This window comes from Mytilus galloprovincialis, chromosome 3 (genome assembly GCF_965363235.1).
Source record: "Mytilus galloprovincialis chromosome 3, xbMytGall1.hap1.1, whole genome shotgun sequence".
Lineage (NCBI taxonomy): Eukaryota > Metazoa > Mollusca > Bivalvia > Mytilida > Mytilidae > Mytilus > Mytilus galloprovincialis.
Window position 1 is genome coordinate 68,743,199 of NC_134840.1, and position 22,470 is coordinate 68,765,668.

A 22,470-nucleotide genomic window follows, 5' to 3' on the forward strand; every position below is an offset into this window, starting at 1 on the left:
CTTTAGTTTCTATTTAGTGGCCAATAGATTTGTTTAAAGAATCTGTAAACAGATAGCATCTGCAGGAATAGTAAATGATAAATGTCTAAATGAAAATAAGGAGATTTAGTATGATTGCCAATGACACAACTATCCACTAGAGTTTAGATAAGTGGATAATCAATTAGGTCACTGTATGGCCTTTAACAATGAGTAAAACCATAACTATACCTTGCTATAAAAGGCCCAGATATGAAAAAATGTGAGAAATGGGAAACATTTGTAGTATTATAAAGCTTCCAAAATCATTACATGCAAGCTAAATGATGAAAAGACTTATTTAAAAACAAATCAGTCTGCTTTAGAATTATAAAGAAATTTTGCTCTGAAGTTTGTTTAAAGATTTACAAACAATTGCCTCCCCCTTCATTTGTTGAAACTATATTAAGGGATACACATCATGGTTATTGAACAAATTATTATCTTAATTTAATCAATATGCGGGATATATTTGATGGTTACAATAGCATTGGTTTTACAATCATTTTGGGATAAAAAGTTTTGGTTATCTCCCTTAGATATAAAATTTTATTATATCGGACAGTATTTAAAAAAATATTTATGTCTGTTTATTTATTTATTGAATATACAATAAATGACAAAGTTATGTCTATGGGCTGATAAACAAAACGACATCAACCAATCAGAAATCGCATTACATCCAAAATTAAATTATATACAATTAATAAACTTGCTATTGTATATTGAACACCAAAAATATTCCTGATTTCTCAATCTTTTTATTTTTAAATGGTGCTTTTCCTGAAACATCTTTAGTCATAGAAATTAAACTAAATACTGTATTTAATAATGCATTATGATCTCCTTACTCATGAAACATGGAATAGTATCACAATTTTGGTTAGAATACAACATGAATGTTATCTGTTGCATTCATTGGACAAAGAATGGTAAACATAAATAAGTCGAGTGGTACCTATATGGAGATAATGTATCTATATTGTGGTGCCTAAAAAATAGGAGATAATTATAAACACATGAAAAGGTCAGAATGACCATGTATAGTCTTTATTGGAAAGTTGTCTCATTGTCAATCATCCACCTTATCTATTTGACAGTGTATCAAAAATACTTCATAAACAAATGCCAGTTGTGTTCATGTGAATTGGAATCAGTATTGACAAAGAAACAGCTTCAATTGCAACTAACTTCATGCACTTATAAAATAAACATGCCCTGTAAATGCTTATTTCCCTTTACTGTAATACTTTACATTTTAGTATCTATTATACAATAAACTACGTAAGAAAATTCTACAAAGGGCTTACCTTCTTTATAGAATAATACAGAATGCAACAACATGAATCATCTATCACAAGTAGGACACTTTACAAGGTATAGCAAATAACTCTTATTTTCTTTTGTCTGAGACACTTTTCTGGTTTTATGTTTATCAGAAACACTCAAACATAAACAGTTGCAAAAAGTAAAATCACGAAAATACTAAACTCCGAGAAAAATTCAAAACGGAAGGTCCCTAATCCAATTGCAAAATCAAAACCTCAAGCACATCAAACGAATGGATAACAACTGTCATCAAAGTGAGAGGGTTAGCGCTATAAAACAAGGTTAAATCCACCATTTTCTACATTTGAAAATGCCTGTACCAAGTCAGGAATATAACAGTTCTTGTCCATTGGCTTTTGATGCGTTTTGTTATTTGATTTTGCCATGTGATTATGGACTTTCCGAATTGATTTTCCTCTAAGTTCAGTATTTTTGTGATTTTACTTTATACTGACTTGGTTGAGGCATTTTCTTATGTAGAAAATGATGGATTGAACCTGGTTTTATAGCTAGCTAAACCGTTCACTATGACATCAATTTCCATTATATTGACAACGATGGGTGAACAGAATAAACAGACATAATAGGTTAAAATTTCAATAATACAGCAGTCAACATTGTGCTATAATCCTAATTACTAAAAAAAAAATACAAACAAGTAACAAAGAGGCACAAAATGGCATACAGGCCAAGAAAGCTTCGGACATATACATATGTATACGTAGTAATTAACATTTGGAAAGATAATGAACCAAACCTAAAAGATTTTATCCAAAGCTATTAATGATAGTGAAATCTTTGAAGTAATTTAATACTAAAGTAGTTGTTAACAGTAGTTTGAAAACAATGAGGATCTGAATAAAAATATTAAGTGTTGGTAGTTTAACCCCAAGTTGGCACAACATATATGTTCTAAGTAATAAACGAGATTTAAGATGAGGGAAGCTTCATATCTTTTGAACCCAAATTAAAAAAAATGTGGTACACAATTGCAGTTTTAGTACTGAACAGTTTCTGAAATATCAATATTCACTGGTTAAGGACTAGTTGTGTGTCACTCCATATATCATATAAAAAAAACCCGTAAATTCATTTTGATTTAAAAAAAGTTGATTCAAAATGACACAAAGCAGTGATTACTGATATATTAACTAAATTATTCAAAAGTCCACCAGTTTAGGAAGAGTTGTTGTTTGTGAAAGCTAAGCCCTAGCTCTAAAAATCCCGACTAGTTAAAAGACGTCTGATTGACTGATTACTGTTCTCTCAACGTTAATCATTCAAACAATTTGATTAGGTACACATATGCATTTACATCAATTACTGAAGATGTTTCTTAATTTAAAAATTGAACTCATTTCTATTGAAAGCAGCTGAAACAGATAAACATATATTAAACCATAACCTTTATATGAAGAGACAACACATTAACGTTTCCCCCGATTTTAAAGATGGTATATGGAGGAGGTAGCAATGTACATGATACTGACTTACACCGAAATAGTAATAATCAACATGATTATTATATTTTTTGTATTTGCATTTTTTCTTATGTTTCCACATACAAGTCGGTATTATAATTGGTACTAAATAAAGTCTGGGCCGAATATTCTGTACGTCAAACGAGCGTTAATTTCGTCTACTAAAGACTTAATTATCAGTGGCACTCGAATAAATATTCTTATAAATGCCAAAACAGGACCAAGTTGACGAGCATAAGGGACCCAAATTCCGAAAGATTTGTCTTAACACAGCAAGGGTATTCTATTCCAGGGTTAGAAAATCCTAACGATGTATTTCGAAAATTAATAACTGCACTCCTTTATAGCCGACTTGTTCTTGTACTCATATAACGCAAAATTTAAAAAAAAAACCTATGTAAGTAAAAGAAAAAAAAATCCCATTCAGATATATTGATGATGTTCTTTTGTTACGATATCTCTTTATTCAGCGGGTTTAAAAATACATCTCATGAAATGAAAGGTCACTATATTGAAACTTAATGGTCTACTTTATTTCCAAATCTTTTACTTGTAATTTTAAAATGATTGATGGCCAACTAAACATTAGTATTTACGAAAAACGCGATGATTTCTATTTATGTCTCTCCTTGACGGTGTTAAAAAGCGAGAAATGGGTAAGGTATGCTCTTTCCGGCGGTGGCGTCATTAGTTTATTACTTTGTGATTAGGTCTAGTTTATGGCGAACCACAAGTGGTAGGTCAATGGTATTTGGTATGCAGTTGTATAAGTATCGGCTAATCTTATTTCCATGCATCAAATTATTTAGCCCTGCCCCTCAGTCAAGGTCTATTGACTTTGAAACTTTTGCTTAGTTTACATGTATATTTTGTGATTAGGTCAGTTTACGGGGAACAACTAGTGATATACCAATGATATTTCATTTGCAGTTGTGTAAGCTAGCATTGGCATATCTCGTTTCCATAGAGATTATATAGCCCCATCCGCTCACCATGGTCTATTGACTTTGAAAATTTTACACATAGTTTACAAATTAATGTTTGTGTCAATGATATTTGGTATGATGGAGATTATTTGGCCCTGTCCCCTAAGCCACGGTCTATTGACTTTGAAACTTTTGCTTAGTTAACATGTTGAGTTTGTGATTAGGTCAGTTAAAGGGGAACCATTAATGGTAGGCCAATGATAATTGGTATTCAGTTGTATAAGGATATGACATCCCATTTCCATGGAGAACATTTGACCCCGTCCACTCAGATGGTCTATTGCATTTCAAACGTTTACTTAGTTTGTGATTACATCAGTAAAAGATGACCCGCTAATGTTAAGTCGATGATATTTGGTATGCAACTTTATTGGCATTTGCAATTATCGTTTCCATTGAGATTATATAGCCCCATCCCCTCATCATGGTTCATTGACATGGAAACTTTTACATAGTTTACAAGGTAATGTTTGTGTTCAAGTTTGTTTAAAGTAAACGGCTAATTATAAGTGAATGGTATTTGGTATGCAGTTGTATTAACGTTGACACATCTCATTTCCATGGAGATTGTGTGGCCATGTACCTTCAGTCAGGGTTCATCGATTTTGAATATTTGCATGACTTACATGTTAAAGTATTGTTATTTTAATTTCTAATTTTGCATTATCAAAATAACAAAAAGGCGAGACATATCCGAGGACGTGTTTTTCAACAGACTATCGGCATTCCAATCGGAATTAATTGTGCCCCTCTTCTTGCCGACTTGTTTCTTTATTATTATGAGGCTGACTTCATACAGGAACTTCTTAGGAAACAAGATAAGAAGTTAGCAATATCCTTTAACTCTACTTTCCGCTATATAGATCATTTTTGTGACTATGTCGAACGCATCTATCCCATTGAACTAGAGATAAAGGATACAACAGATACAGTTAAGTCGGCCTCATATCTTGACTTACATCTAGAAATTGACATTGAGGGTCGATTGAAAACAAAACTTTAAGACAAAAGAGATGATTTCAGCTTTCCAATTGTGAACCTCCATTTCTAAGTAGCAACATTCCAGCAGCACCTGCATACGGTGTGTATATCTCCCAATTGATACGATATTCCCGTGCTTGCATTTCCTATCATGATTTTCTTGATAGAGGGTTGTTGCTCACAGGGAAGCTATTAAATCAAGAGTTCCAAATGGTGAAGTTGAAATCATCTCTTCGTAAATTTTACGGACGCCATCACGAGTTGGTTGACCGTTATGAAATAACCGTTTCACAAATGATATCGGATATGTTCCTTACGTCGTAACTACAATCCCCTTCCCTTTCATAAATGTGACCTACCAAATTAGACTATTTACCGGATTTGTTATCTTATAAGCAACACGACGGGTGCCACATGTGGAGCAGGATCTGCTTACCCTTCCGGAGCACATGATAACACCCCTAGTTTTTGGTGGGGTTCGTGTTGTTTATTCTTAAGTTTTCTATGTTGTGTCATGTGTACTATTGTTTGTCTGTTTGTCCTTTTCATTTTTAGCCATGGCGTTGTCAGTTTATTTTCGATTTATGAGTTTGACTGTCCCTCTGGTATCTTTTGTCCCTCTCTTATATCTCTGTGATAACAGTTTTCCGTATTTAATTGATTGTTTAGAGTAGTGATGAGTTTATTTATAACCACTGGGTCGTTGCCACTGCTGGTGGAGTTTTATTCCCAGAGGGTATCACCAGCCAAGTAGTCATCACTTCTGTGTTGACATATTAAAATTATCATTGATATTGTCATAATTATTAATTCGATGTTTACAAAACTTTGAATTTTGGAAATACTAATGCTTTTCTACCACAGGAAAAGATTACCTTAGCTGTATTTGGCAAACCCTTTAGAAATTTCTGGTCCTCAATGTCTTCAACTTCGAACTTTATTTGGCCTTTTAGATTTTATCTTATTCAAGCGTCACTGATGAGTCTTTTGTAGACGAAAACGCTCGTCTGGCGGAAATACAAAATTTCAATCCTGGAATCTATAATGAGTTTTTTCCCAAGTCCGATCTCAGGTTGCCATAATGAGTTGTGTGGTAGTTACAGTGTCTACGTTTTTCTACTCACTATTAATATTTGAACTCTGTCATGAATCCCCTGTATCTATTAATGTCAATTTAGTAACTTAATTTATTAAGATTGGAAAATTAACAGGCTTTGTAAACAACTACACACGGAATCGATCTTTGAATTGACCATGACATATGGTAATGTTATTATTACCCAAGCCCAAACCAAAAGAGTGACTAGATTGTCTCATATAGCAAAGGCCTTTTCTAGAAAAGTTGAAATCGATGTAAACAATCCTCGATTGTTTAAGTTCACAAAAATCTTACTTGTATTAAAAGATAAACTCATCTCAATACACTGCTTTACATTTTGTATGCCGGACGCGCATATTGACAGTTGTTATTTATTCGTGTGATGTGTTTGAGCTTTTCATTTTGCCCTTTGCCTAGGGACTTCCCATTTAGAATTTTCCCCAGATTTCGGTAATTTTGTTAATTTACTTTTTGGACAGTGATGCTAGAATTAAACTGAAAAAGAAAACCCAAATAGAGTACCAAGGTGGAGAATATGGAGGACATAGTTTCCGAAATGTTTTGCCAAGTTTAGCTACGGTAATCTATTTCTTGGATAGGAAATCCTTAGTTCTTGAAACAAATGATAAGATTTGTTAACAAGAATTTATAATTATGACTACTTCAATGATAATTCATGTCTATATCGAAGGAGAGACACTGATTCCAACAACAAATTCACAGTTATATAATAAAATGCTGGTAATAAAAGCTGATTTTGGCGAATATATATTTGTTATTTAAACAGGGGGTATACACATAGGACAACCGTTATATTTTACTAATATGCAGCAAAATTCATATAGAGCCTTCTTTATATAGAGAAAACTACCCAACATCATAAACAGGTCTCAAATACAGTTTCGGATATATTGATGATATCCTGTCAGCCGATATCAGTAAGTGCGTTAATTTCAAATATTGAGGTTGATCAAGGTTACTGCCACCGTCCAGGTGCGGAATAAGGTGAAGCACCAGAAGCCCTCCCTCCTAAAAAGAAATAAAAATGCAATAAGGGTAAATTACGGGCCATTTTATGTTAAAATAAGCTTCTCCAATTCTTAAATCTCATGAGAGCCTCCCCTCTAACATCCAATGTTAGTTCCGCGACACGAAACAAGGGGCCGTCTCGACAATTTTCTCGATATTGACCCAGATTTATTTCAAAATATAATCTATGTGAAACGTAAAGATTTCAACATTCCCGTTGTTAACTTCCATATGTCTGGATATTATATATCTATATATCTATATATTTATTGAATAACAAAGTTTTACCGCCACGGGGTGACCATAAAAAATGGTTGACCAATAATATGTGTCTGTGTATAAACCACGTGCATCGCGCGTCTGGCGTACACAATTTCAATACTGGTATCTGTGATGACTTAATGTTTTATATTTTTTAGGTCTTATTTTTTTAGACACAAGAAATAAATGTCTGATATGCAAATTTTCCGAGTGTGTCCTAATCCTGATCCGACATTTTGATTGAGTGTGTATTCACGTTGCGGATGAAGCACCCATAACAGGAGACGCTTCATTATCATGTCGACGCACAATGTCTCGCTCCTTGTCGGATTTCATGCAATTACTTTAGTTTTCCGTATACCTTGACCTGTATCTTCTAAATGCATTTATTAGAGTTTATTATCGGTAAACCTTTACAGCAGAATGCATCGAGTGTGTAAGGTTATATCTTTGGTAAATTGCTTGCTACCTGAGCTGTGAAGTTAATATTGGGCAAGGTAAAATACCCTAGCTTCTTTAAGAGTAAACTAGTCGGACAGTTAACCAATCTATCTGTCTGTACATCAAGACAACTATCACGATCAATATAAGAGGGGATATAAAATGGTACAGTTGAAATTGCTCCATCATGATTTGACTGTGCGGATAACTAGTGTCACAAATAACCACTAGTCGTAAACATATTTTATAACTGGACATCACCGACTTATCCCCGTTTTTCTTACTTTCCTTTGTGGTTTAGAAGATGTTGTGAAAAAGAAAATAAGTAGTTCCGGTATATAAAAATAAGACTTGTTTTTTTCCAAGAGGGATTTTATATATTCTTTTATGTCAGTATAATGATTTAAAATATACCCGTTTTAACCAAAATACATTGTTGAAACTTGGCCAAACAACTGCAATGGTCCTTGTTACTACACCTCAAACGTATAAAGTTATATATTTCATAAGAAAATAATTGAATTATGTTGTTTATGCATCTTGCTTGACAAAGGCCAATGATTGGTAAATAAATTTATAAATTAACACACTTTAGATTAGATTACCTTAGCCGTATTTGGCACAACTTTTTGGAATTTAGGATTCTCAATGCTCTTCAACTTTGTATTTGTTTGGCTTTTAAACTATTTTGATATGAGCGTCATTGATGAGTCTTGTGTAGACGAAACGCGCGTCTGGCGTATTAAATTATAATCCTGGTACCTTTGATATATATTAGTTTAGCAAGGTCTTCTTAATAATAATTATTGTTGTAACTTTATTGAAAGAAAGTCAATTATTTAATCTTAAAATTATCCAAAGGATTGATATATAGGTATAAAAAAATGCGATACAACATTTAACTGATCAAATAATCCCTCATAGATACCAGGATTAAAAATTTGTACGCCAGACATACGTTTCAAAATGAGTTCTAAAAAATATACAGTCGGATTCAAATATAAGAACAACATGCATGTACAGAATAGTTATTTTTGCTCTCTCTTTTAAGGATATTTAAGTAAAAACAGTAACAATACTAAACAGATGATTTGTATTAAGTATAGAATGTAAATATAAGCCGAAGTTCTTTTTTAATGAATTTAAAGTAACATAAAAGATTGGACAATGAATAAACTACAAATCATGTGATGTGTATATTTCCGTATGACATTCTTAAACATATAATTGAAACTATCAATTATTTAAGTAATTTGAAATTCGCGCTTTTAAAAGAACTTTAAATAACTTTAGGTTATTCCTTTGACCTTTATAATGGCATGATATTTTTCCAGGAATCATTGCCAAGCCATTTGAAGTATTTGGAGATCTTAGATGTGTCGGTAAGTTTTACTTGGTCTTAGTTGTTAATTTCAATAATATGCAGATATATGTTTCATATTTATTGGCAATATATCACAGGAAGGCGATTAAGAGGTCAAATATTAGTGGATTTCGCCACCCTTGTGAGGTCAGTATAATCATAGTAAATATCGGAATGCAAAAATATTGTTTTAATTAACACTGACATTGTAATCATGTAGCAATTATAATTTGTGAGAATTAATGATGTAAAATAGATGCAGACCGGGGAAGTAAAAACATATAAAAGGTCACAAGTTTTACATGAATCATGATGAAGTCATATGATTTCAACGAAATGGTTATTTTTAAACTATTCAATATATATATATTTATACATCATAAACAAAATATCTCTCTCTTGTGTGTAATTTTATCATTGACAACAAGTAGAATTGCGATGATTAGGCATGCATTCTATTGTTTGTCACTTTTAAACGACCGCAAAAATTAAAAATGTTTTGGTTGTCTATTGGTATCATATTGGTATCATGTCGTCAGCGTCGTCGTCGTCTTCGTCATCGTCGTCAGCGTCGTCCTAAGACGGATGATTTCGGATAATAACTTTAGTATAAGTAAATAGAAATCAATAAAATTTTAACACATGGTTTAAAGGAAGGTTGGCATTGATTTTGGGGGTTTTGGTCCCAACTGTTCAGGAATTAGTGGCCAAAAAGCCCAAATAAGCTTTTTCTTGGTTTTCGCACAATAACTTTATTATAAGTAAATAGAAATCTATGAAATTTTACCACAAGGTTTATGATCACAAAAGGAAGGTTGGGGTTGATTTTTGGAGTTTTGGTACCAACAGTTTTGGAATTAGGGATCAAAAGGGTCCAAAATGTAACTTTGTTTTGATTTGATAAAAAAAATGAATTATGGGGGTTTTTTGATATGCCAAATCTAACCGTGTATTTATATTCTTATTTTTTGGTCCCGTTTTTCAAATTGGTCTACATTAAGGACCAAAGGGTCCAAAATTAAACTTAGTTTGATTTTTACAAAAATTGAATTCTTGGGGTTCTTTGATTTGCTGAATCTAAACATGTACTTAGATTTTTGATAACAGGCCCAGTTTTCAAGTTGGTCCAAATCAGGGTTCAAAATGTCTTTGATATGCTGAATCTAACCATGCATTTAGATTTTTGATATTTGGGCTCCTTTATCAAATTGGTACACATTGAGTTCTAAAGGGTCCAAAATTGAATTCTTGGGGTTCTTTGATATGCTGAATCTAACCATGTATTTAGATTTTGGATATTGGACCATATATAACCATAATAGGTAAATGTCCAATTTAATTTTTTTAAGTTCTTAGGACACATTCATTCTGTGTCAGAAACCTATTCTGTGTCAACTATTTAATCACAATCCAAATTCAGAGCTGTATCAAAGTTTGAATGTTGTGTCCATTCTTGTCTCAACTGTTAAGGGTTCGACATCTGCGGTCGTATCAAGCTGCGCCATGTGGAGCATCTTGTTTCTATATTGATATACGATTTTCAATTACCTCTTTGTTGTTTAAAAGCAGAGTTATTTTTGGTTTTGACACCAAAACAAGTTTCTGCTCCGAATATTAAGGCGTAAAAATTCAAAACTGGTTATCTCTATTTTTTTTAAGAATAGAAATAAGTTTTCAAAGATACCAAATTCACAATTATTGTACACCAAATGTGTTTTTCGTCCAATTTAGACTCATCCGTGGCACTCAAATCATTTAAAAAAATTTGAAGTCAAAATCATTACAATAGTTAATGTTAAAGAATGCAATCTGCTTAAAAGCCTGTGGTGGGTATTTTGGAATAAAAATAAAAATTTCGTTTGTATATAACGAAACAGGGTAACTTCGGTGATTAACATATATATCCCCTCCCTCCCCCCCCCCCCAATGTTCCAGGGCGTTTTCTACTATCCGGATTAATTCAAAAGAGGATTTAAAAAGGTACAGTTGAAATTGCACCATCATGATTTGGCTGTGTGGATAATCACAAATAACCAGTGATATGTCCTTATAGTCGTAAACACATTTTATACCTGGACATCACCGACTCATACCCTTATTTCTTACTTTCCTCTGTGAATTAGCAGATAAGTGAAAAGGAAAATAAGTGGTATATATTCAAAAGACATTTTTTTCCAAGAGAGATCTTTATAGCATGATTTTGATGTGTGGATAATCTGTGTCATAAATAACCACTGATATATTTTCTACTTGTCGTAGACACATTTAAAACCTTGACATCACCGAATTATCCCCGTTTTTTTTTTTTTAGTTTTCTTTGTGATTTAGTGGATTTGGTAAGGAAAATCGGGATCTTCATTAGACTTGGTTTTTTCTCCAAGAGGTACTTTTGTTTGTTCGTTTATGTCAGTCTAATGATTCAAGATGTATTTGTTTAACCAAAATAGTTTAAAAAGAGGGGCGAAAGATACCAGAGGGACAGTCAAACTCATAAATCGAAAATAAATTTGACCGACCAAATGCAGTGTTGCAATAGTCATTGTAACAACGTTCCAATATGAAGTACTAGATCTATATAATTTAATTTTGGAAGTAACGCGTCTTCTGATTGGCTGACGTTATTTTGTTATGAGCCCATAGACATAATTTAGTCATGTGACCGTGACGTCGTCAACGTTTTTTCATGGTTTTCTACGGTTTAAAATGGAATTTAGAATTAAATTAGAAGAAATGACTGTAATATTTTTTCTGTCTATTCGAAATAACATAAAAAATGTGGTGCACACTGTTAAATAACCCTCTACGCGGGTTATCCAGTGTGCACCAAATTTTTTATGTTATTTTTTAATAGACAGAAAAAATACTACAGTCATTCCTTAAATAATTTCATAGTAATAACTATTATGATGCTAATGGATCTTTATAGTAACCCACTCTTTTAGCAAGGTTTCACAAATGTCGTTGATAATAAAAATAATCATTGTTGTAATAAATTTATTGTAAGTTAGTGATTTATTTAGTTACACTTATACCTCCATCATTGAAATATGTACATGAAAAAAGTAATACAACATTTAACTCAGCAAATAAACTCCTCATGGGTACCAGGATTAAAATTTTGTATGCCAGACGCACGTTTCAAAATGAATTCTTGGAAACAAAAAATCGGATTTAAATATAGGAGATACATGTATGTCCAGAATAGTCGTAGTCGCTCTTTCTTCTTCAGTGAAACTTTTCCACATGTGTAAATCGGTAACAGGAGCCAAAATTCTAAAAAGAAAATGCTCAATACAAAGAATGTAAATATTTGCCATGGTTCTTTTTTATGAATTTAAAAGTAATGTAAAAATTTGGCTAATAAATTAACTACACATCATGTGATGTATATATTTCAATATGCTATTCTTTAACATATTATTAAAACTATAATATTTTATATCAATTATTCAAATTATTTGAAATTCGCGCTTCTATAGCTTAAAATAACTTTAGGTAATTTCGCCCACATAAAGTTTATGCATGTTATTATGGCGTGATATTTTCTTGGACCATTGTCAAAATATTGGAATTATTTAGGGGCAGCTTTGATGTGTCGGTAAGTTGGTTTTTGCATGTGTATTAAATGTTATTTCAGTAAATTAAGGTACAAGTTTCTTATTAATTGGCAAGATATCACAGGAAAGTGATTTAGAGGTTATATATTAGTCGATGTCGTCACCTTTGTCATGTTTATTTTGTCGGTAATCATAGCAAATCTCGGATGGCAAAAACACTGTTTTAATAGTGATATTGTCATAAAATGTGACAATTATATAACTTGAAATATTAATTAGTGAAAAATAGATGAAAACAGGAGAAGTAAATAAATATAAAAGATAAATTTTACATGAATCATAATATGATTTCCATGAAATGGTTATTTTAAACTTCTATATTTATATATTCACAATCTAAAATAGATTATTTTTCTGTGTGTAATACTATTATACTGTTTTGACAACTAGTAGAATTGTGATTTTTTCGCATGCATGCAATTTTTGTCACTTTTCTATACTGATATATGATTGTTAAACAAAGGCAAATTAATTTTGGGTGTTTCAGACAAATACTTTAGCTTGTGCACTGTAGATCACAAATTGCAATTCGAAATTGATTCTCTCAATTTTCTTAAGCATTTAAACTTTTTTACTAGATAATTAAAAAAAATATTGAAAGATTCCTGGTTTACACCTTTTGTACACTAGATGTTATTTTCATCCAATTCAGACTTATTTGGGACGCAAATAATTTGAAAGTGTTTGAAAGATATATCATTACGAAATTGAATATCTCCGAAAACAAGAAATTACAAAACGAATGCGACAAATGTGGCTTTGTAGTCCATCTTTTCCCAATAATTCAAATATTCGGTGAACATTCAATTTAAAGAAATTAATTACCAAACCCTAGACTTTTCTGCATTAATACTGTGGTAATATAGCATATTAGCATAATACCATATTAACCGACAGGTCGATCCGGTGTTTTAAAAAATCAAAGATACCAGTTATATTATTGCCAGATGCGCGTTTCTTATTCATAAGTAAGTGGTACTAAAGTCAAAACAATTGGTAGGCACATTCATGACTAAGTTGAACTTCTATGAAATCTACAAAGTGACATATATGTGCCAAATCTGGGAATGGCCAAAGTATGCCTGGAGGTACACACATGTTAGTGTTTCGAATAATTTCAAATTTGTGGTGAAATATAAACGAAGAGTAAACGAACAAAAAAAGGGCATTCATGCACGAATTGACTAGTGAACTGGCCATACCCCTGGGGATGAAACGTTTAATAAAAATTAAAAATCGAATTGAAAGCAATATTTTAGAGAAATTTGTACAAAAAGCTGGTACGATGTACCAGTTATTCAAGGCACGCAATGTATGCATGATAATAATCTCTTTAGCATCTTCTAACGTTGTAACAGTTATAAACTTCGGCAATATAACACAACAGATTTTAACTGTTTTCTTTTCCTGCTCCTTGTTTTTCAAATGTTTTTGCCATATTGTTTTTAATGACATTTTAAGACAAGCGTTTTAAATGCATTGCAGACAAGTTTTAAAAGGACAAAGTATTGTTGCAAATAGAAGGAAAAAACATCATTCATGTTTTGTACAATTGTTTTATCATTTCAGCTAAATTTGGTTGACCTAACACCATCTTACATTGGGCACAGTTTATAAAATTTGCCATCGTTTATTTCAGGTAGTTTTTTTTTCTAGAATTTGGTGGATTTGTCAAGGAATCCTGAAAATGTGAAAATGCCGTTTCCTATCACGTCTTCTGAGGACTATATGCTACTGGAGTGTAATAAGTATTTATCAATTTTGAACAAAATAATATTTGATGATTTGACTGAGCTGCTCAGGGAACTTTTACATCATTCTATTGCCAATTCTAAAATAGAAGACTACTATAATGCAGTTAAAAACAAGTTAAAGAAACGGTTCACCCAAAGAGAAGAAGAACTCATATTAAATGCTTCAAGAACGGGATACAGACCTTTCGACATAACAACCATAGCGGTACTTCTTCGACATTTTCACGAGAAAAACCATGTTGAAATACTTATAACAACGCTGATGAGAATTAGAAACGAGTTATGTCATTTAACAAATACAAATATAACAGAATCAAAGTTTGAGATCTATTTTGGTCAGTGCTGTGACATAGCAAATGCTTTGGAGGAATACCTAAAGAAACCGAAGTTTTTGGTGCAGAAATTCCAGACTATATACGAAGTTAACACACGTTCCAGAGAAGGTAATATTCTTTAAACAAGACATTTGTTGATGTATATACACGATCACTTAAAAGTAGAGCATTGGATAACTGCCACAAGCCTTAAAGAGTTCTATACTGAAAGTAACAATATCAAAATATTTGGTATTATCGCCAATGAAAGAATTGTCATTCAATAGCAAAGGTCAATGTAAACAAAGACAACAGTAGTATACTGCTGTTCAAAAGTCATCAATCGATGGAGAGAAAATAAATCTGGGTAACAGACTAACGCCGAGGGAAAACATCAACTATTACATGAAAACAACGAAACAAAAGAACACTGAAGTGGGTTGAACCTGGTTTTGTGGCTAACCAAACCTTGCGCTTTGTGTCAATTTTAAATATACCTCCAAAATGACAACATTACATGACGGGAATACAGTTCAAAGAAATGTTAGAACAACTTAGACAGAGAAATACATAAATGAATAATATAATAGTACATTTCGACATGTTAACCACAGAATAACAACGAATAACTAATTAGTTATCAAAGGTACCAGGCTTATTATTTGATACGCCAGACGGGTGTTTCGTCTACATTACACTCAACCGTGACGCTAAAATTAATTTATGACAGTACACAGCTTGATAGACCCAATTTGAAAGATAAAACCAATGACATGATTTTTACTTCTACAATAAATGAAAACAAACTATGACAGACAAAAAATCTACAATAATCAAACAATTATAAGATCCTAGCTTTGGTTTTGCTTGTTTATATTGAATGAAGTATCTTTGGCGACTTTTGTTTTTGTTATGTTAAATGATTGAATCTATTTTTTTAAGTCGTTTAGTTGATTTTTTTAATTGTCTGTTCATCAGAGTTATTTGTTTCAGCCGATTGGTGCCTAATTGATTATTTTGTTTTGCAGATAGGATTGACTTGCAAATAGAAACAATTAAACATTCATTGACGGAAATCAAATTTTCAGTAAGTTGTTTATAATAGTATACCAGTAACGAAAGCATATATATAGATGCTGCAAAACAAAAAAAGTTGATCGCAATATATAGATGCAATAAAAGTTTTGATATGAGAAAATAATAAATGTATGCTATTAAATTTGTAAAAGTTATTTCATAAAAAAACAGAAAAGAGAGGCAAAAAATACCAAAGTGACATCCAAACTAGAAGAGTCCAAAAAAAAATATGTCAAAACCATGACCAAAAGAAGGGAACAAAACAACAAACAACAAACAACGGTATACAAATAACAACATAGAAAACAAAAGAATGACAAACACAAACCCAACGAAAACACGAGTTTGAAATTAAGTGCTACAGAAGGGCAAGCAAATCATGCACAACATGTGGCACGCTTCATGTTATTCTTATAAGTACAAACCCTAAGTAAGTCTTATTTGGCAGAGCACTTCGGGGAAAGGTTGGACGGGATTGTGGTTATGAAAATTGAATTATATCCGTCATCATCTGTGAAATTAAACGGTCAATCAACTCGTGATGGCGTCCGTTGAATTTTTGAAGGTTTTTTTTTTTAACCTTAACACTTGGAACACTTAGTTTAATAGCCTTAACCCTCTATCATGATGTAACCATATCTCAAGGGAAGATAATAGGAAACGCTATCCCGGGAATGTCGTATCAACTTGCAGATATTTATTCCACAAGCAGGCGCTGCTGGAATATTGGTTTTTCATAAATGCAACAATTGTATACCTAATTTCTGTCTATGAGAAAAAAATTTAATAGGCATTTGAAATAATTGAACTATATTTCGTTATTTAATGTTTCAGGCTGAAAGAATACATAATTCTGATTTAGAACAAAGCCTTGAAAAATTAGAGGAATGTATATGTCAAATAGATAGACAAACAGAAAAAAGACACAGACACGTGGTTTATTTAAAGAAGTGTGTCCAAGAAGTAAGTTTTATATGTAATTTCATTCTTGAATAAAAATAGTAGCACAGTGTAAAGCCATGCCTAACAAAAATATACTAAGAAAATATTGCATTTGGGAACGTTAATTAAATATATCAAGGAATATTTATACATGTTAACCAATTTTCTTTCCATGAAACTGCTTGTCCTAAACTATTAAAACATATATTTACAGTTGAAGAACAAATCAGAGCCTCCAGAGCAAACCAAATGGTGTTTAACTGCCCGAGGTGAATATTTTTAAATGCAATAATTCTTTCGTAAAAACTTGACAGAGTGTCCAGTAGGGCTTCTAAGAGGTAAATGTAACTTGATGCTTAATACAAAAAAATAGGAAATGTTACGTTTACCTAAGATGTACTGAGTATGCTATCATTTTCTACGAAGGATTATAAATATTTATGACAATTCGCTATAATAATGCATTTTTCGTATAGTTTCATAAATTTTTATATGTTTTAAGGTAAATATACTGTAAATATGATGTTTTTTAATAAATTTTCAGTTTTTCAACACCATCAATAAACTCATCATAGATACTAGGATTGGAAGTTTATATTTACGCCAGACGCGCGTTCTGTCTACAAAAGATTCATCAGTGACGCTCAAACACAACCTCACAACAGAGAACATAAGAACAGATATAACATTGACATATGACGCGACGGTAAATCAAAAGGTTTAAAGCAAATAAGCATTTGACACATACAAAATGAAACAAGTTATAAACAAAAAAGTTACAGATTTTTGCGTTTGGTCAGAAAATAACAGAATAAAGCTGAGTTAACCAAGTTTTAAAGTGCTTCACATAATTTCCAAATTAACTTGTTATTGTTCCAACTTTTTTTTCTATTCGAGAAACTCCTTTCAAAATGTAAGTTAATGTAAACAAAGATTTAAAATTTCAAGAAGATAAGCAAAATGAACAAATCCCACAGATTATATAAAAGTAGTTTTAGGCAAAACTCAATGGTCAAAAACATTAAAATGAGAAATAGTGTGTATGAACACTTTATTTGATTTGTTAGTCTTCTCAAATTATTTATGATTACTCCCAGTTTACTTTGCTGAGATACAAATACTTTACCACGTATTAAAACTATTTAAAGATTTGTTTTATTTCAGGCACCAAACCATGTACTAATTTTAAGTCACTAATAAAAGTAGTAGAAGAACAAACTGATAAAGTAAGCATCAATTTCGCTCTCTCTGTAAATTCATTGGTATAGTTGTTATATTGGTAACAATGTCAATTTGAGATAATTAAATAAAACAACTGTACAAATATCGATTTTCAGTGACCATCATCAACAAAAAACTTAATACACTTGATTACAGGGAAGAATGACTTATTATAACATAAAATTTCATGTTTCAAATAATGAGGATAAAAGTAACGAATGTGTATGACCGCAAACGGTCTGCAATAGAGGATACAGATACATTTCTTCATCAATCCAGTGAAATCTTATAGAAATGGATAGAACACCAGCTCATATTGCAATAAGACGAAACTGACAGTTGCAAGTCTTTGAAAGAGTCATGAAAAATAAAGAAAACATTTTACCATAATTAGAAAACTCCAAGCGACACAACTTCTCAATTAAAATACCTATGGTCTTCCGATTTAATTGTGTTCAAAGTGTTTAAGTATGAAATAACTGAGTATATCCACATGAAAAAAAGTTATATTCATAAAGGTGGAAGTCAATGAAACTGGAAACAATCAAAGGCAGAATATATAAACATAGGGAACGAATAAAAACAACCGTTGATTTCCAATTCATTGTTTTTTATAATTTTTGTAGACTAGAAGTGATCCTGTTTTAGATAAAACAGAGGTATCGAGAAAAACAGACGAAACCGAAAGTTGTGAGAGACAACAGACTTTTCTTTTTAGGTGAGATTTCGTTTTTCAGAATTAACAACTGAGAACAGATTATTTTTTGGTTCACTAGTAATGGCACACGCTCATTGTTGAAAGTTTATAACATGGATCAGATTGAGAAACATAGGAAATCGTGAATTGATGTGTAATTCTAAAACATAGGGAAACTAATGTTCATTAAAAAATAAAAACATTATGGAGTTGAAGAACACACTAAGTTCACAAAATACATTAACATAATGTTATACGTTATTGAAAGCCTAATTATTGTATTGTATATTGTATCTTTTTTTAAATGGTTTTAAAACGCTGCCAATTGTTACTGTAGTTTCATAGTCAGCCAAGATCGTTAAAAATCGGTAGAAGTATTGTTATTTATTTTTACAAGACCAATTGTAGAAGAGATTTAATAAAGCATACGACCAATTGTTTAGCTTTCAAATATGCTTTACCGCCATATTTACTATATATTCTGCATAGAATTACAAAATATTTTTCATATATCCATTTGTACAAGATAACAAATCAAACGATTTTAATTTTAGATCAAAACTTCATCTTGAGGGTTCAAAGGTGTGCCATGATCAAGGTATCAGAAACTGTCCAAGTGAAATAGGAATATCCGATCGTTCAGCACTTTATGCGACATCGAAAACTGGGTTTTGCGATAGAAGAAGTCTTAATAAACCTGATCAATCGGTTGTTCATCTCAGAAGTGGAAACGAAAGATGTAAATCGGACCAGTCAAAATCCTCCTACGTTGAAATTGTTGAAAACAAAAGCGTCTTGCTTAGTCGAAGTCCGTTGGTCGATATACTTAAAAGGATTTCAGTCGAAGAGGTTGGGACTTGTCAGAGACAGAGTCAGTCATCAATGATAAAGAAAGATCCAGACGCCCTGATTAAAAATTCGATAAAAAATCAGATAAAAGACTCATTAGCAATACCACATACACTTGAAGGAAAGGATTTCCAGAAATATATGTTTAAAACCCATAAAGTAGATTTACAAAAACCAACAAAAGATCAAAAGAAAACATTTCGCCAAAAACAAAGACAAGGATATTCATTTCCTTCCCAGGAATCATTTGCAAGCTGGAATATTGCTGTTGGTGTTCCGAAAAACCCTAAGAAACAGTACATACACAGACGATACTCTAAACAAAAATCATGTGAAGTAATCAAAGAAGTATTCTTGATGGCTAGAAGGTTATCAGGGTTGCCATCCAAAGAAGGGAAATTGTTTGACTTCGTTTGTTCATTGTTGAGAAACAGGTATGGTGCATTTAGTCAAGTAACATTTATCTATTGTATTATTGATCTTTTTCACTGTAATGAACTTTTTTCACCATCTATAAATTTCGAAAAGGCATTTATTTATTTAATAAAATAAACGTTAGAACTTTCATTGATTTAAATACAAATACAGTTGATATGCTTGATAAAACTACATTTACGCTTTAAAAAAAACTTTGATAATTAACGCTTTGTCAATAGTAAAGTTTATCTACATCATTTCAAAAGTTGCATATTTAAATAATGTTTAATAATAAACTAGTATACAGTTTTGCATTATATCTTATTATGATTAATCTAAAGTAACTTTAATATGCATTTAGGAAAAAGAAGAAGAGAACAAAAATAAAAGATCGCTTAAGCGACCTTGGTGTGGACTGGAGGTTGGACGTCAAAGAGCTGAATAAGGAATTAGCAGATGACAGTTCTGCAGGTAAAGGTCTATGACCTCTATGACAATATTTGCCAATTAAATACTTTATTCAGAAAAAATGTTTAAATTCCATTTTCTAAAATACTTGTAACCTTCGCATTAAAAGAATTTTTTTTAAAAAGAGTAGAAAAAATTCTATTCGATATTTTCGTTGGTCAAATAAGCTATCGCATTGGGATGACTAATCATTACAAATTTAAGGTACGAAAAAAGTTAAAAGCCGCAATCGTATACTACTAGTTCAATTACTAATTTAACCACTTTAGGATATCAATAAATATATCTTGCACTGCAGATCAAGTAACGATAATTGTGAGTGCTCTCTGTCTAAGACACGAATGAGAGTGTTAGTAAACCATCAGCAACGTGACATGCATATATTATTTTATATTGTGTTAGTTAATATTTTATTTTATTTACAGATCACGAGGATTTCTGTGGAACTGCAGTTGTGATCTATTCTGAATTTCAAGAAGATTCTAACAAAGCTGGATCCTTTTTGAGAGAATGTAATAACAAATTACCTGAGGTGAAAATAGAACTTCAAGATGAAGTATCAAATCCAGGGGAAATGCTGCTTGATGTGAGCCCGTATTTTACAAGACATTATATTTTTGTTCTACTATCTCAATACTACCACGAGTCAAAAATATTTCAACACATAGCCAACACCTGCCTCGTCATGTCTTTAGAAGATGAAAACAAACGTGGAAGGGTCATTCCGGTATTGATGACAAAAGATGACAAACTGCCAACTGAGTTTCGGGCAATAAAGCCTGTGAAATATGATGATGAAAATTTCAGGAAAAAAATGCTTCCATTATTTAAACCAGGCCTTCTTCGGTCATTTTCATGTTAGCTGCTATTTATAATAAAATGTGTAACATTATTATCTAAACAAGTATGAGACCTGCATACAAAACCAAGTTAAACCTCTGTAAAACAATGAACAAGTATACAAAAAAAACTAAGAACGACTTCTTGATATTCACTTTCTACAGAAGAACACGTTTCAAATTTTTATAATGTTTTTGTTGTACATTTCGAATCAGTTTGTTCAAAATCCATGCAATTGATGTACACTGATTTTTCATCGGCTTTCTTGACCACATGATATTAATTTAAGTTTATATTGTCCTTCAACATATATCATTAACGAGTGGACGCAACTGATAAAAATTAATCCATTTTCCATGATTTTGATATCTAGCTATTTTGTATTTTGACAATATCATTGACAATATCGGGTTAAAGTCATATGAAACGAGTGACTGGTGAAAAATAATGTTTATCCAATTCTTAAACCAATGCATGTATATATCATCAACTTAGTCTTCTGTGCACGATTTTTTTCCTTCTTACGCCAAAATATAGTATTACCGTCAGGTTTTTTTTTCAATCAGTCTGATATGATTTAACAAATATGGCAGCTCATTAATTGTCGTGTTTTGAAGTTTTGAAGCCGTAGTTTACCGATTGTCACCTACTAGTAAACAATCAACAAAAAAGCACATATTGAGCATGTGTATAACATGTACAATCATATAAAATAGAAGAAAAGTATTTAACGTACTCAAAACTTGAATTAAGAAAACTGATAACAAAATTTAGTTGAAGTGACCATTATTTATTAATAGAAAAGGGAAGATACCTTAGAATACCAAAAGAAGAAAGATTATGCAAAAACTGTAAACAAATTGAAGATGAAATTCATTTCTTTTTATATTGTAATAGAAACCATAATAATAGAAAAGCTTATTTTGATTTTTTGATAAATATCAAAATATGAAAATATCCACTCTATAAATTTAAATGATATAGATAAAATAACATATATACACAACCCAATTTCACACATTCAGGTAAATAAGCTAGGATTCTTTTTAAAACAGTCTATTGAACTGAGGACAGGGGACTCTTCAAATATTTACTTTTAGTGTGTATATTAATGATCTTGTTGTTATTTTTTATTTTCATTTTGTTATGTTGTGTCACATACTATAAATATGTAGTTTTATGGCAATAAAGATTTGAATTGAAATGAATTGATGATAATTTATTTAAAGACAGATTCATGCGTATTGCGATCACCGGATTTTTACGAGAGGTGTCACGCTTAGGTT

At 31.6% G+C, this 22,470-nt stretch overlaps 1 protein-coding gene across 2 annotated transcripts; it reads left to right on the forward strand.

Annotated features, from left to right (window-relative positions):
* Window positions 1-8,898: 8,898 nt before the first annotated feature.
* Window positions 8,899-22,388, forward strand: LOC143068745 (uncharacterized). Of its 2 annotated transcripts, none has more exons than XM_076243014.1 (10): window positions 8,899-9,007; window positions 14,245-14,802; window positions 15,702-15,760; window positions 16,585-16,713; window positions 16,907-16,961; window positions 17,857-17,918; window positions 18,540-18,631; window positions 19,165-19,893; window positions 20,238-20,347; window positions 20,770-22,388. In XM_076243014.1, exons 2-10 carry the CDS (start codon window positions 14,301-14,303, stop codon window positions 21,204-21,206), a joined length of 2,175 nt encoding a protein of 724 aa, XP_076099129.1. In that variant the 5' UTR covers window positions 8,899-9,007; window positions 14,245-14,300; the 3' UTR covers window positions 21,207-22,388. The 2 variants fall into 2 exon arrangements, with proteins under 2 accessions (XP_076099129.1, XP_076099130.1); XM_076243015.1 differs by lacking the exon at window positions 8,899-9,007 and adding an exon at window positions 12,529-12,586.
* The last annotated feature ends 82 nt before the right edge of the window (window positions 22,389-22,470 follow it).

Excerpts from the sequence above, each read along its gene's own strand:
- LOC143068745 (XM_076243014.1), top strand. The coding sequence starts at position 14,301 with ATGCCGTTTCCTATCACGTCTTCTGAGGACTATATGCTACTGGAGTGT. Across the intron at positions 15,761-16,584 it reads TGACGGAAATCAAATTTTCA|GCTGAAAGAATACATAATTC; the intron begins GTAAGTTGTTTA and ends TTAATGTTTCAG. Across the intron at positions 19,894-20,237 it reads TGTTCATTGTTGAGAAACAG|GAAAAAGAAGAAGAGAACAA; the intron begins GTATGGTGCATT and ends ATATGCATTTAG.